Below are 13,136 nucleotides of genomic sequence, written 5' to 3' on the forward strand. Positions count from 1 at the left end.
TGCCAAAACCAAAATTATATTTGACCAAATCAGATAGAGAAACAAAAAGGACTTTGAATTATTGAAACGGCAACCAACCCTCTCAACTTATGGGCTTGGTTTGTGATGGGGAAAGTGAATGAGTTGAGTTAGCTCAGTAAGGTCTATGACACAAACCAACGGGTGGAGAACACGTAGCATGGTTGGTTCAACACGTCGGTCCCCCACTTGACTCAACAAAGGAGAGACCCACCAAGGATTCTAAAAAATCTTCTTTTCAATTTATAGATTTCATTCTCCAACCTAACTATCACTTATATAATAACCAGACCATTTTGTTTCACTAAGCTATATGCTCATTTATGTTAATCTCTAACTCTTCCCCATCAAAAGATTTTTTTAGTCGTCAATTATCAAACTTTACCATTAGTACTTTATATTATCATGAATTCATGATTAGTCTTTTAAGCTTATACTAGTACTAGCCTATTGATGAATTTGCTTTTTATGTACTAGTAGTAATTTAATTACTTTTAAAAAATATATATAAAATGAACATAGAAGTGTTTTTATTCTCCTTAGTTCACTTTTTCACAATCAACTTGCTTGCTTCGTGGGGTCCTTATGGTCTATCCCACGTGAGTGACGTTGTCGAGTCGCCTAGATTTATATCATATTCAAATTGTTCTCTCTCACAATTTTACAAGACCAAAATTTTAATTCTGAAATCAAAACCAACCATGCTCAAACCAAGTGCTTATAATTTTCTTACTCTCTAGACGAAATTATTTGTTTGATTTCTCTTTTTTACGGATTTTTTGGGGTTGTGATATGAGATTTTTTAACTTGTACAAAAAAGAAGGAAAAAAAAAAAAAAAGGGGGGGGAAAGGAGAAAACGGATCTTTTTACCTGGAAGACACGTGTCGTGACACTGGGTAACTCAGTCACTTTACGACACGTTTCCTGAAGCAGTACTATGGAAACGCCGACGTAATCCACCGGCCACGTGTCGTTCAGGCAGCTCTCTCGGCGGCCACTTGCCTCCTCTCAGTCAAGGCCTCTGTCTCTTTCTTTCTTTCTCTCTTCCTTCTTTCTCTAATGTCTAAAACAGTCTTCTTCTTCTTCTTCTTCTTCTTCTCCGTCTCTGCTTTTCAATTTCAATTAACCACCTCTTCGTCTCTGGTAACAACAACTCCGCCGGAGTCTCTTTCTAATTTTACTTTTATGTGAAAATTTGCCATATTTTTACTGTTTAAATCCATGATAACAATTTTGGATTTTTGATCGGATGTGAGAATTCAAAGTTTCTTTTTCTTTCCCATTCTTCTTCATCATTTTAGTATTAAATAGGAGAAACAAAAAAAAAAAAAAAGTTTCTTTCTGTTGTATCGGAATCTATGGGGGAAGCAAGTAGACAACAAAGGGCATGGAACAGAGAAATGACCGTTACGCCAAATCTTTCTCTAGACATAAATAAATACCCGAGAGATCTGTCACGAGGTTTCATTTCTGAAAACGGTGTTGGAAGTGGAGGTGTAGGTGTAGGAGTAGGAGGAGAAACAGACTGCGATGACGAGGCTGCGATCGAGCTGAATCTTGGTTTGTCTTTAGGAGGTCGATTCGGAGTTGACAAGACTCCTCGGAAGCTCAAACGATCTTCCTCTGTTATCGGGACTCTTCCGTTTGATGACTCTACGGCGACTGTGACGGGGATGGAGGAGGCCGAGCCGGAGAATTACACTGTCGGTTTAGTTAGAACGACGTCGTTACCGGCGGAGATGGAAGAGGAATGGAGGAAAAGGAAAGAGATGCAGTCTTTGAGGAGAATGGAAGCTAAGAGAAGGAGATGCGAGAAACAGAGTTTTAAAGTTGGGAATTCTGATGACCAAACGGTGTCCTTTGAGAATGAGAGATGGGTCACTGCGAGCAAAAGTGGGTTCTTGCAGAGACATTTGGTTTCTTCTAATAGACAACTCTGTGTTGATTCCGATGGAGGAGGAGGAGGCGGAGCAACTGGAGGAGGTAGCTCATCTAGCTTATCAGAGCTGGACAACAAGAATCAACAAGGTAGATTTTTCAATACATTGTTTTTGTCTCTTAGACTTGGATTAGTAGTAACACTATGGTATAGTTTCTATATTTGTCATTGAACTTGTGGTAGAGTAGAATGAGTGGGAGGGAGACTTATCAGAATCTATGTGTTGTAGGATCATCAAACAGTTGTAATGATGAAAGAAGCCCGAAGATCGTGGCTGGATGTTCATCTAATAGCGGAAGCAACGGAACAGAGAAACAGAATAGTGTGACAAGAGGCAACAAAGTGAATGAGAATGAGAATGAGAAAGGACTGAGACGAGAGGACTCGGTTGATAGGAAAGGCAAAGGGATGATGGCTACCTCTACCACTGGTTTGTTCGACATGCCGTGTGTGTTTACGAAAGGGGACGGGCCAAACGGAAGACGAGTTGACGGGATTCTATACAAGTACGGGAAAGGAGAGGAAGTGAGGATAATGTGCATTTGCCACGGCAGTTTCTTGACACCAGCTGAGTTTGTTAAACACGGTGGCGGAGGAGATGTGGATCGTCCTCTTCGCCATATCGTTGTCAACACTTCTTCTTCGACCTTTTAAAATCGAAGAATCGGTACAAAAAAAAAAGAAAACGGATGCGGTCTTTTGTTCTTTGTTTTCATTTTTCTCGTTGTTTTTTTATCTTTTGGATCTTTGGTTTCTTGGCTATAAGAATGAATGCCAAATCCCAAATCGTGATGAAGATCAAGATTTTCATGTTTTTTTTTTTTTTTTTTTTTTTTTTNTTTTCTCTAGGGTGTAATATTTGTGAACATGAAAGTATCATCATCAAATGATTCTTTCTCTAGCTCTCTCGCGTTTAAGCTAAGTTTCATTTATGATATCTCCACCCAGTAGCCTCTCTTCAAAGTACGTATAATTGATGTGTAAACACTCCCAACAGTTTAATAAAAAGACCAAGGAGCAATGGAATACAGAAGAGCTCAAGCAGTAGCAAAGTCTCTATGAAGCAAGTGTTGTCGCAGGGCAACTATCAACAGCACAAGCTAAGATATCTCTGTAGTCTCTTGATATTGTGAAAGAATCATGTACTCGTCCGTCACTGCTCTTCTTATACTCGAACAGAAGGTTAGAGTGATCAACCGCTGTAAGTTTAACGAATCCGTAATCTTTATCTCTTACAAGACTCCAATTAGGTTGAAGATCAGAGAATTCAGCAAGACCAGCTCCTCCACCTCCAGCAACAATGTGGATTGTCCCATTCAACGGACCTTTGTAATTGCTCTTCTCATGAGTCGTACATACACTCTACACAAAAGAAACAGAACAATGGAGTTATTTCATTTTCTAACATTCATTCTTTCTTTGATATGCTTTGTAGTGGATGTTTTTACCTGATAAACCGGGCATGTTCTCTCGTAGTTATGTGCGTGGCCATACACTGCAATGTCGACTTTGTACTTCTGCCATAGCTTTTGAAGACTGTCTCTTCCCATTGGTTCGGCAAAAGAGCCTTCTTCCGCATAGAACGATGTGGAGGAGTAACCGAGCACACGGTGAGCAATGAATATCAGCCACGGCTGCTGTTTCCTATCAACTGATGCTAGACAGTGCTCTATGAAGTTGTATTGCTCTGTTCCTTCTCTCCAGTCATGTTCTGTGTCAACCACACAGAACCTAAACATTCCATAGTCACTTGAGTACCAAAACTTGGCTCTGTTTTGAGCAGGTACGTAGAACATTGTCTCAGCTGGTACACCACATTCTCCTCCAGAGTCTAAACCCTCGTAAAATGAACCTGAGTTGGGCCAGTCACGTTCATGGTTTCCGCTGCACAGAGTTAATTGTCAAAGACTCAGTAATCAAGAAAGCCAACAAACTTTTTCCAAAGAAACCAAAAGGCAAAACCTTGCAATCATGTATGGAACAGTGGAAGCAATCGGCACAATCTGTGCTATGAATTGGTCCCACTGAGAAAGGTATCCATTTGCATAACATATATCTCCAATGTGGAATACTGCATCAGTCTTCTTTAGGTCTCTAATAAGTTGCTTGGTGGTGTTGAGAGAAGCACGTTGGAAATCGTTGTACTCGTTTGAGCCATCAACTTCAGCCTGCAACCACATGGCACAAGAAAAAGTATATGAATATGGTATTGGGACTACAACAATGAACAGTCTGATATGCTTTAGACTAAAGAAAAGGATCAAAACCTTTCCCATGTCTCCGAAGATTACAACTTGTTGGAGAGAGTTTTGTCCCGGGAAAGGAGAAGATTTGAACTGGTACTCTTTACTCCAGATGAATGCACCATTGGACAGTCTATGCCCAACTCTGTAGGTATATCTATATATTGATCAAACCAAAGCTCAGTGATTCTTCCAGGAAGCTAATTTAATCGGTTAGAACAGAGAAAACACATGGCACATACTTGGAATTAGGCCATAACTCTTTAAGTAAAGCTGTGTGTATGTATCCGGGATCACGCCATCCAACCGTTCTTGCAGGAGCACCGCACATGCTGTTACGGCCGAAGGTCAATGTCCCAGCAGGGGAGAGTTTACGCTCTCCTCCTTTAATGCCCCACTCAACAACAGGTTGAGCTAGGTTGAGTCCATAACCACTAGTCCATGTTACTGTCATCTATATACAAACTCGTTTTAACTTCTTTGGGTTAGTAACACAGGAAATGATCACCAAAGGGGTTTTAGAATCTTACCTCATCCCATTCTTTGCCTAGTGCTAATCGCGGGTAAACTGGTGCATTTGGGTTCTCAAAGGCTACATTGTTTGAGATTGCCACAAGCTTTGGCTATTACACAAGGAAAAAGCAACAACCAAGGAATGGTTAAAGATGAAGATAAAAAAAAACTTGTAAAGCTAGAAAAGTTGTGGGTGGAAAGAGTGTTACATTCAACAAACCGCCAGAAAAGAGTGCGAATGAGAAATCTGATCTCTGGTTGATCAGTTGAAGCTTCAAGGAACCGCGTCCAGTATTGTTGTATCTTGGATTACTAAAGTTTGCATATTGAAACTGCAAAGAGAAAGAAAAAAAATGGAGCAAAAAGCTATAGACTTGCTGCAGAGCAGAAAAGCAGAAACAGGCTATGAGAAAGCAACAAAGGACCTTGATTGGCGCAGAACATAGTCGAGGTGTTTGCACCATTTTGTTATCTCCTGGACAAGTAGATGCACTGCAGGAACAATAAAAGTGTTACAAAGACTCCATTATTTTCAATCTTGGAAGTACTACTAATCTGATAAAGAGTTCGTGTTAAACTACTTGAAATCTGCAGGAGAAAACACTCCAATCCAATCATCATCTGATGGTTCCGGAGAACTATATTTAACCAACACCAATTCACTATGTTGACCCTGCAAAAAAAAAAAAAAAAAAGAAGCTGCACTGAAGTTTCATAAAAAAACTACGAAAAAAACTGATGAAAGAAGAAAGATGGTAATTACATTAGATCCAAGAATTGTGGGAGAGGCTTTGACATAAGCTTTTACGTTGAGATGGAATGTTGTTTTATGGATAGCAATTCCTGATAAAGGTTGGTCTTTATCAGAATTCACTTCTTGAATTGCTCCAAGAACTGATACAACAGTCACCAATATTGCAACAATCGATCCTCTCATGTCTGTAACACAAATGAAACCACATGTAGCAGAAATTGAAACACCTTGCTAGATTCAGAATCATTAAGGCATCGAAGAAAAATAAAACCTAACAACTGGATTCAAGAAACAGAATGAGGAGGACATTATTACCCGTAAACTTCGTTTTTTTTTGCCTCTAATCAATCTGAGGAAAGAAAAGATTGGTGTACCTTTGAAGAAGAAGATGATGATTTTGGTTGGACTAGTCTTTTAAAAACGTCAGCTGAATAAAGTAATATGCCATTCTTGAGATTCCCCCAAGGATAGATAAAAGACTTTGTTTCGTCAACAGCCAGTTTGAATGACACACTGTGGAGTAGAATTCACATCGATACTTCAAATTTGATTCCCTAAAATTGCTTAAATTCAGGGAAATAAGTTTTTTATTAAATTTAATTCCCTAAAATTGCTTAATAAATTTAGGGAAATTAAGATTTTTAATGTCTGAACAAAAAAAAATAAAAAAGCATTCATATTTTTAGTTTTATTAATAAGAAGCATAGTAGTTTTTGGTGGAATTGTTAGTTTTCTTTGCTAAGGATAAATAGTTTGTGATTTGGTGATATATTTAAAGGAATAACAATTAGGTGTTTTAGGAGATTTTTAATAAAAAGGGTGTATTGGATAATAAATTTTGGGAGATTTTGTGATATTTAGGAAATTTTGGTTTTTGAGAAACTTATGTGAATATTCTGATACTAATTGGGTCGAACAGTTAGATTTTTTATTTAATTTTTAAAGGAAAAATAGTTTGTGATTTGGTGATATTTAAAGTAATAATATTGAGTGAAAATTTAAGGAGATTGTTAGGAAAACAAAAGGAAAAAAAATATTTTTTTTTCTTTTTTAACTACACGTGGAATTTTGTTAGCGACTTAGTGATAATTAGTACTATGGGATGTATTTGAGTAACAAAAATGATTATTATTAAATACTTATGGACGAAAAGAAAAAAAACTTATGGACGTTCAAGATTTCTAAATATACAAAAAGCTTAACCTAGTAGCTATTCCTTGCCCAAAAAAAATTCGTGCCACTTTTATTATCTTCATTCCTAAAACGCTAGCGTTGTTGCATGACAGCTATCAAACGAGCACGCCAAGACGTTTGTAGTCCCTTGATATCTTGAACGAGTCGTGGACTATTCCGTCACTGCTTCTCTTGTACTTGAGTCTTGAACTGGAGGTAGGAGCCAATGAATGCCGTAAGTGAGACAAACCCGTGATCTCTATCACTGATCACAGTCCAGTTCGATTGGTCGGAAGAGAATAATCAAGGTTGGCTCCTCCACCACCTCCAGCAACAACGTGAATGGTCCCGTTTAATGGATGCGTGTACGTTGTCTTCTCAGAATGCATGCATTTGCTCTACAAAAAGGGCAACAGAAAACTCAAAATTAATTTTCGGTCAAGAAAATTAACATTCTATGATATGCTATATAGAGAAATTTTATATTTAATCTGGTAAACAAGACATGTCCTCTCTCAAAGCTGTCTCTTCCCACTGGTTCCCCAAAAGCACCTTCCTTAACATAATAATAGGCTGAGGAATAACCGACCACTCTCAGTGGCGGAGCCAGAAAATTTATTCATCAGAGTCACAATTTTCTTTTAAAAAAAAAATACATAAATTTAACTTATTTTTTTTAGACTTCCGATAGTGTTAATGTGTTATAAAAAAAACTACGATAGTATATAAAAAAAACAAATTAGATGTTAAATATTTAGATTAATTTATAGGAATGAGCTTAACAATATAAATATATCTATAAAGAGTATTATTGGGCTTAATATTGTTCATAAGGCTTAACTACTTATAGTTTCACATGGGTCAATAATCTTGTTGGACTAATTTTTATCTGGGTCAATTGTCTTATTAGGTAAGGATCAATTTTTTATTTACACCAAAATTCAACTATTTTTTTTTTACCAGAGTCAATTGACCCTTATGGTTGGTCACTAGCTCCGCCACTGACTCCAGTAAGGTTTCAGGTCGGAGAAATCATTTAGATTGGCTCCTCCATCCCCATCAACTCGTGAATTGTCCTGTTTAATGGACCCTTGTACTTTGTCTTCTCAAAACGCATGCATTTCTTCTATAAAAGGGTCACGGAAAATTCAAAAATTTCGGCCAAAGAAACATTTTTTTTTTTGTGGACAAACGGGAAACAGTCTTTGATATGCTCAATAGAGGAATTTTCTTTTGAATATTTTATTAGAATTTTTTACTTATAGTTTGTCATTTGGTGAACATAGAGTGATTTTTAAGGAAAAAAAAAGAAAAAAAAATGATTTTTTCTTCATTAGCTACACGTGGAAACTGTTTTTAATGAATTAGTAGTAGTGTAATTAGTAAATTACCAGTGGCGGACGCACGTTGAATAAATAGCGTAGTTACCAGTCGCGGACGCACGTGCCCCACCCTATTTTTTGTTATTTCTTGAATAAATAATGTAATATTTATTTATATATCCCCTAATTTAGTTATTAGTCTTACTAGTACCCCATACTAAATATTTGTCTACATCCGCCCCTGGTAATTACTATGGGATTCATTTGACTAACAAAAAAATGATTACGAATAAATAGATACTTATGGAAGTTCAAACCCAAAAAAAAACTCAATAAACATTGAAATAAGGATGAAGGAAAGCCGATACAAGCTAACTATATACAAACTTAGGAGAAACACTTAAACCATTCGTAGTTTTTTTTTTTTTTCCTCAAATGAGTCGTAGATTCTTATGTTTATTGCTTCTCCTGTACTCAAACTGAAGGTTAGAGCGATCAAATGCGGTAGTGTGACTGTGTGACGAGACCGTAATCTTTATTATGGAAGGAACACACTCTAGTAAGGGTAAATTGGCTTCTCCACCTCGAGCAACAACATTAATCGTCCAGTAATGGACCATTGTACTTTCTCTTCTCATAACGCATATGCATTTGTTTATTTTAATAATATGGTTTTATTTCATTGTAATTAACAAGCATGCATCATATGCAATTGTACAAAACCTGAGTGTTGTTTTAGAATGCCAATTTGCAATACCCTTGCTTTGAACATTTCATGTTGCAATCATTATCCGTTTGGCATTGAACATTATTATAGTTCATCACTTTAACCATTTTACATACGCAATTGCATTGGTTGCTGCAAAAACCTCCCTCTGGGCAATACTTATCACAGTCACTATCCTTCTTACAACAAGTAGGTGGTGAACCGGGATCACCACGACCACCACGAGCACCTTCGCAGCCGCTGCATGTTGGTATACAAGAGTTTTTGTTAAGAGAACTTCCATTACTTTGAATGCTAACTCCATTTTCTGCACATATAAATAAAAGATAAGAAACAACAAAAAGTTACAATAATGTTAAATAGCAAGATTTTATTCTTAAAACACACCCGACAAAAAAAACCTTGTTTTTGCCTATAGGCATGAAATATATATTTTTACTTACCGACAACAGCAACAAGTAGAGAAACCAATAACAAAAGCTTTAAGGAAACGGTCTTCATTCTTGTTTTCCCTTTCACCGATTAAATTTTTTTTTTGGTCTTCTTTGGTAAATATTTTTGATAGTTAAGTTATTGCTAGTCTAGTTTATGTGATGGTTTGATAGTCTAGTTCTCTATCTAATGGTTTGCTGCTTTGACCAAGAGATCGAATTTTCTTAGAAAAACGTTGGTCTAGCTTTGACAAAAGAACCGATTATAAATCTACTTATAACAACTTTTGGAGTCTTTGTCAAAACAATTAGAATACTTTTCCTTTTTTCAAAAAAACATTAGTTACTAATTTATGAATTTTAAAAAATCTCATGAAATCTATTTTTATTGTACAAATAATTTAAAAATCTATTTTAAAATCTATTGTTATTTAAAACAGTTTGTAGATTTAGAGTTTAATGATCTTTAGGATTTTGAAGGATTTAAGAGAAAATTTTTAGTTAAAAATACATAAACTCAAATCTTATGGTTTCATGTGGGATTTGAAAGAATTTTGCAATAAATCATATCAACTTACCTAAAATAATCAAAATCATTTAAAGTCTCGTGAAAACTCAAATCATTTGGAAAATTAGATTAAATACACTCCCTAAAAATCAAATTACTTTATATAAGACCAAAACCTATATGATTTCATTATTATACTTTTTCTTCCATCACATGATTCACATCAAAGATTTGTATTACATATTATGTATTGAATTTGATTTTTTTTATAATCTAGTTAATATATGGTTTATTTTCTTCTATGTGTGATCATTGTATTTTGATTTCCAATTCAGAAAAACATTAATTACTAATTTTTCGGAGATTCATTCGATAATCAACATGTTTGACTGAAAGATTATGTTGGAATTTATGGGCCACTAAATATATATAATCATGGCCCATCAAATTGTGGTCAAACATAAAACTGGCCCAAAAAAATGTTGCACAATGTTTTTTATATTTTATATTACCAAATATTATTCAAATTTTATAATATTACATATTTTAATCAAAATTATACAACCTGAACTTTAGTCACTACTAACTAATTTTAAAAACTGATCTCTAACTGTTAAAAAAAAATGATTTGTGATGTACCAAACAATTTATAAAACATATAAAAAATGTTGTAAGTATTAAACACAAACTAAATAGTATAGATAGATACCCTCTAAATACTACACTAAACCACCACAATATTGTTAACACTAAGTAAACTTTACACGGACACAATTTATTAAACATAAATACTGATCTGATATTATAATGATTTACAGTATATATATTATAATTGTATCAAACCTTTTGAACGATTTCTTAGATTTTTTAATTTTTTTAAAAAGAAAAATAGGTTGTGATTTGGTGAAATTTAAATTCGAGTGTTTTTTAGGGAAATTTTTAGCAAATAAAAAGCAAAAAACAAGCAAAACAAATTTGCATATTTTTTCTTCTTTACCTACACGTGGAAAATTTGTTAGTGAATTAGTGTAATTATTAATTACTATGGGATTCATTTGACTAATAAAATACTTATGGAAGTTCGAACCTCAAAAAAAAAAAAAAACCCTAAACATTGGAAATAAAGAAGAAGGAAAGCCGATAAAAGGTAATTAGTAACCCAGTCACTATGGTTACCATGAAAATAAGCACTGAAGTTAGATCAACGGTGGTGATTAAGAGTTTGCATATATGTTTCTGATATCAAAAAAAAAAAAAAAGGGAAAGCTTTACATCAGTTCCAAGAACTGTTGGAGAGGCTTTGATATAAGCTTCTTCATTCAGATCAAATGATGTCCTATAGATAGCAATTGCTGACAAAGGTTGGTCTCCATGAGACTTTCCCTCTTGAATTGCTCCAAGAAGTAACACAATAGTCATCAAGACTGTAACAAGCTTTCCCATGTCTCACAAGAAGAGCCTGAAACAAAAAGAACCACCATAAGTACCAGAAGATGAAGAATTTGTTGAGGATGAAATATGATATTACTATGTTCTAGAAACTAATGAACATTACCAGTAAGGCAGTACCACCCACAACAAGAGGGAATTGAGCAGATGCAGAGTGATTACAAAGACGTGATCTCAATTAATAGCACTAAACTAACATTTCTTTCAGACACTTTGGTGCCATGTTGTTTTAATTTTTCCTAAATTCAGAAACCCAATTCCAAAAGGGATCGTTTTGCATGTAGACTACGATGTGGACATTTGAGCTACGCTTGTTTATAGTCAGAACCTCGTGTACCCCACAAATCAAAAACAATAACTTAACTCAGTTCTACAATATGGGATTCCGGTTCGATTAATTTGGTATGAGAAATTGTGGTACAACATATGAAGATCCTGATTCAATCTGAATCTCCCTTCGAAAACTTTCGATTATGAAATTACATACAATTCATTCTGTATCTGCTCGATTCATTCGGTATGAAATAATCAAACTCAGTCAATTTCAATTTCAGTTTCGGTTAAATGAGAATGTAGTTTTGGTTCGGTTTGGTTTAGATATGACGATTCGGTATGAAATAATCAAACTCAGTCAATTTCAATTTCGGTTAAATGAGAATGTAGTTTTGGTTCGGTTTGGTTTAGATATGATTAATTCGGTATGAAATAATCAAACTCAGTCAATTGCAATTTGAAACCCAATCCTTTTCTTTTTTTTTTTTTGTGGCAAACTTTGAAACCCCAATCCAAAGTCCAAAAAACTCATAAAAGTCTTAACTTTAAAAACATTTGAATAAGTGAAAAAGTCAAGACTTTTTTTTTCTCTCTCTCACAAACGTAAGAAGCCAAAGATTTCGCCATGAGAGAAGAAGAAGTCTCTGATTGCGCATCAATTACACTCGAAGAATGGAATGGTTCGTCTTCTACTAAGCTATTCAGAACTGCAACCATCACTGCCTCCACTTCTCTCTCCATCCAAAGGTTTCGTCTTTTGTTCCTTTTTCTATTTCATCCAAATCTGATAGTTTCAGTGAGAATTCACTACAAAATTGAGAAAATTTCTCCTGCTGGTGGTTGATCATAGGTCTTCTAATCGCTTCAATCATGTATGGAGACGAGTTCTTCAAGCATTTGTACCGGAGGTAAGTTTTTTTTTTCTTTCTTTCTTTTTCCCTTTTAAAATCTGGTCTTCGGATTAGGGTTCGTCTTGAATTGTACTTTGTATGATGATGCAGGGCTTTCCTGGTAGTGTAACTCCGGATTATGTAGGGTTTCAGTTATGGGACACGTTACAGGTAATGTGAGAGAATATGCTTTGTGTAATTGTGTGCCTTATAGCTACTGTAAAATTTGATCTGTGGTTGAATTTGTGACTCGGCTATGTTATATTTTGTTTGCAGGGGCTCTCAACTTATATAAAGATGATGCTTTCCACTCAGGTGAGATCAAGTTTTGAGCTTTTGAGTTCTTAAATTTTGTCTGCTGCTGCACCGTTTCTGATTTGGATTAGTTTCATTTCAGGCTCTTTTGAGTGCAATTGGCGTTGGTGAGAAATCCGCAACAGTTATAGGTGCTACATTTCAAGTGAGTTTCTTCTATTGCTGATATTTAACATGTCTCCTACTTTAGAATTCACTGGCTTTATAAGTTGCAAGGGACTATGGTTGTTATATCTTGTTTGTAATATGCAGTGGTTTCTGAGGGATTTTACTGGGATGCTTGGAGGCATATTGTTCACATTTTATCAGGTGCCTATATTGTAGATTCTGCTCAACCATATACATATCGATTCTACTTCCCTTTTCCTCTTTATTTTTTTTGACAAAACTTCCCTTTTCCTCTTCTTCCCTTTGTTTTATGAAAATTTTGATGTTTTCCTATCAGCAATTGATGCTCTTTATATGCTGAGTATCAATATCAGCCTTTCGTAAAATGTGGGAATTGTCTGATGTTCTGTTCTTCAGGGTTCCAACCTGGATAGTAATGCAAAAATGTGGCGTCTTGTTGCTGACCTTATGA

General features: G+C 35.3%; 4 protein-coding genes across 5 annotated transcripts in view; 2 read left to right on the plus strand and 2 right to left on the minus strand.

Annotated features, from left to right (window-relative positions):
• LOC104740034 (ninja-family protein AFP2-like) lies at window positions 1,056–2,859 on the plus strand. Its single transcript, XM_010460536.2, has 2 exons — window positions 1,056–2,047; window positions 2,188–2,859. Exons 1-2 carry the CDS (start codon window positions 1,378–1,380, stop codon window positions 2,610–2,612), a joined length of 1,095 nt encoding a protein of 364 aa, XP_010458838.1. The 5' UTR covers window positions 1,056–1,377; the 3' UTR covers window positions 2,613–2,859.
• LOC104740033 (probable inactive purple acid phosphatase 1) lies at window positions 2,914–6,001 on the minus strand. Of its 2 annotated transcripts, none has more exons than XM_010460535.2 (11): window positions 5,843–6,001; window positions 5,478–5,653; window positions 5,296–5,387; window positions 5,140–5,206; window positions 4,924–5,046; window positions 4,732–4,824; window positions 4,444–4,655; window positions 4,226–4,358; window positions 3,921–4,126; window positions 3,407–3,842; window positions 2,914–3,320 (listed from the first exon to the last, which is right to left on the minus strand). In XM_010460535.2, exons 2-11 carry the CDS (start codon window positions 5,649–5,651, stop codon window positions 3,015–3,017), a joined length of 1,842 nt encoding a protein of 613 aa, XP_010458837.1. In that variant the 5' UTR covers window positions 5,652–5,653; window positions 5,843–6,001; the 3' UTR covers window positions 2,914–3,014. The 2 variants fall into 2 exon arrangements, with proteins under 2 accessions (XP_010458837.1, XP_010458836.1); XM_010460534.2 differs by having other exon boundaries at window positions 5,784–6,001.
• On the minus strand, window positions 8,699–9,191 carry LOC104743295 (defensin-like protein 260). Its single transcript, XM_010464391.1, has 2 exons — window positions 9,134–9,191; window positions 8,699–8,997 (listed from the first exon to the last, which is right to left on the minus strand). The coding sequence occupies exons 1-2, from the start codon at window positions 9,189–9,191 to the stop codon at window positions 8,699–8,701; spliced, it is 357 nt and encodes a 118-aa protein (XP_010462693.1).
• Window positions 11,910–13,136, plus strand: part of LOC104740035 (protein root UVB sensitive 3) — a 3,670-nt gene continuing 2,443 nt past the window's right edge. Inside the window, exons 1-6 of the mRNA XM_010460537.1 lie at window positions 11,910–12,098; window positions 12,202–12,259; window positions 12,353–12,412; window positions 12,518–12,556; window positions 12,639–12,701; window positions 12,809–12,865. Coding sequence (XP_010458839.1) covers window positions 11,977–12,098; window positions 12,202–12,259; window positions 12,353–12,412; window positions 12,518–12,556; window positions 12,639–12,701; window positions 12,809–12,865 — 399 coding nt within the window. The 5' untranslated portion in view covers window positions 11,910–11,976. The remainder of the gene's footprint in view (window positions 12,099–12,201; window positions 12,260–12,352; window positions 12,413–12,517; window positions 12,557–12,638; window positions 12,702–12,808; window positions 12,866–13,136) is intronic.

This window comes from Camelina sativa, chromosome 14 (genome assembly GCF_000633955.1).
Source record: "Camelina sativa cultivar DH55 chromosome 14, Cs, whole genome shotgun sequence".
In the NCBI taxonomy this organism is placed as follows: Eukaryota; Viridiplantae; Streptophyta; class Magnoliopsida; order Brassicales; family Brassicaceae; genus Camelina; species Camelina sativa.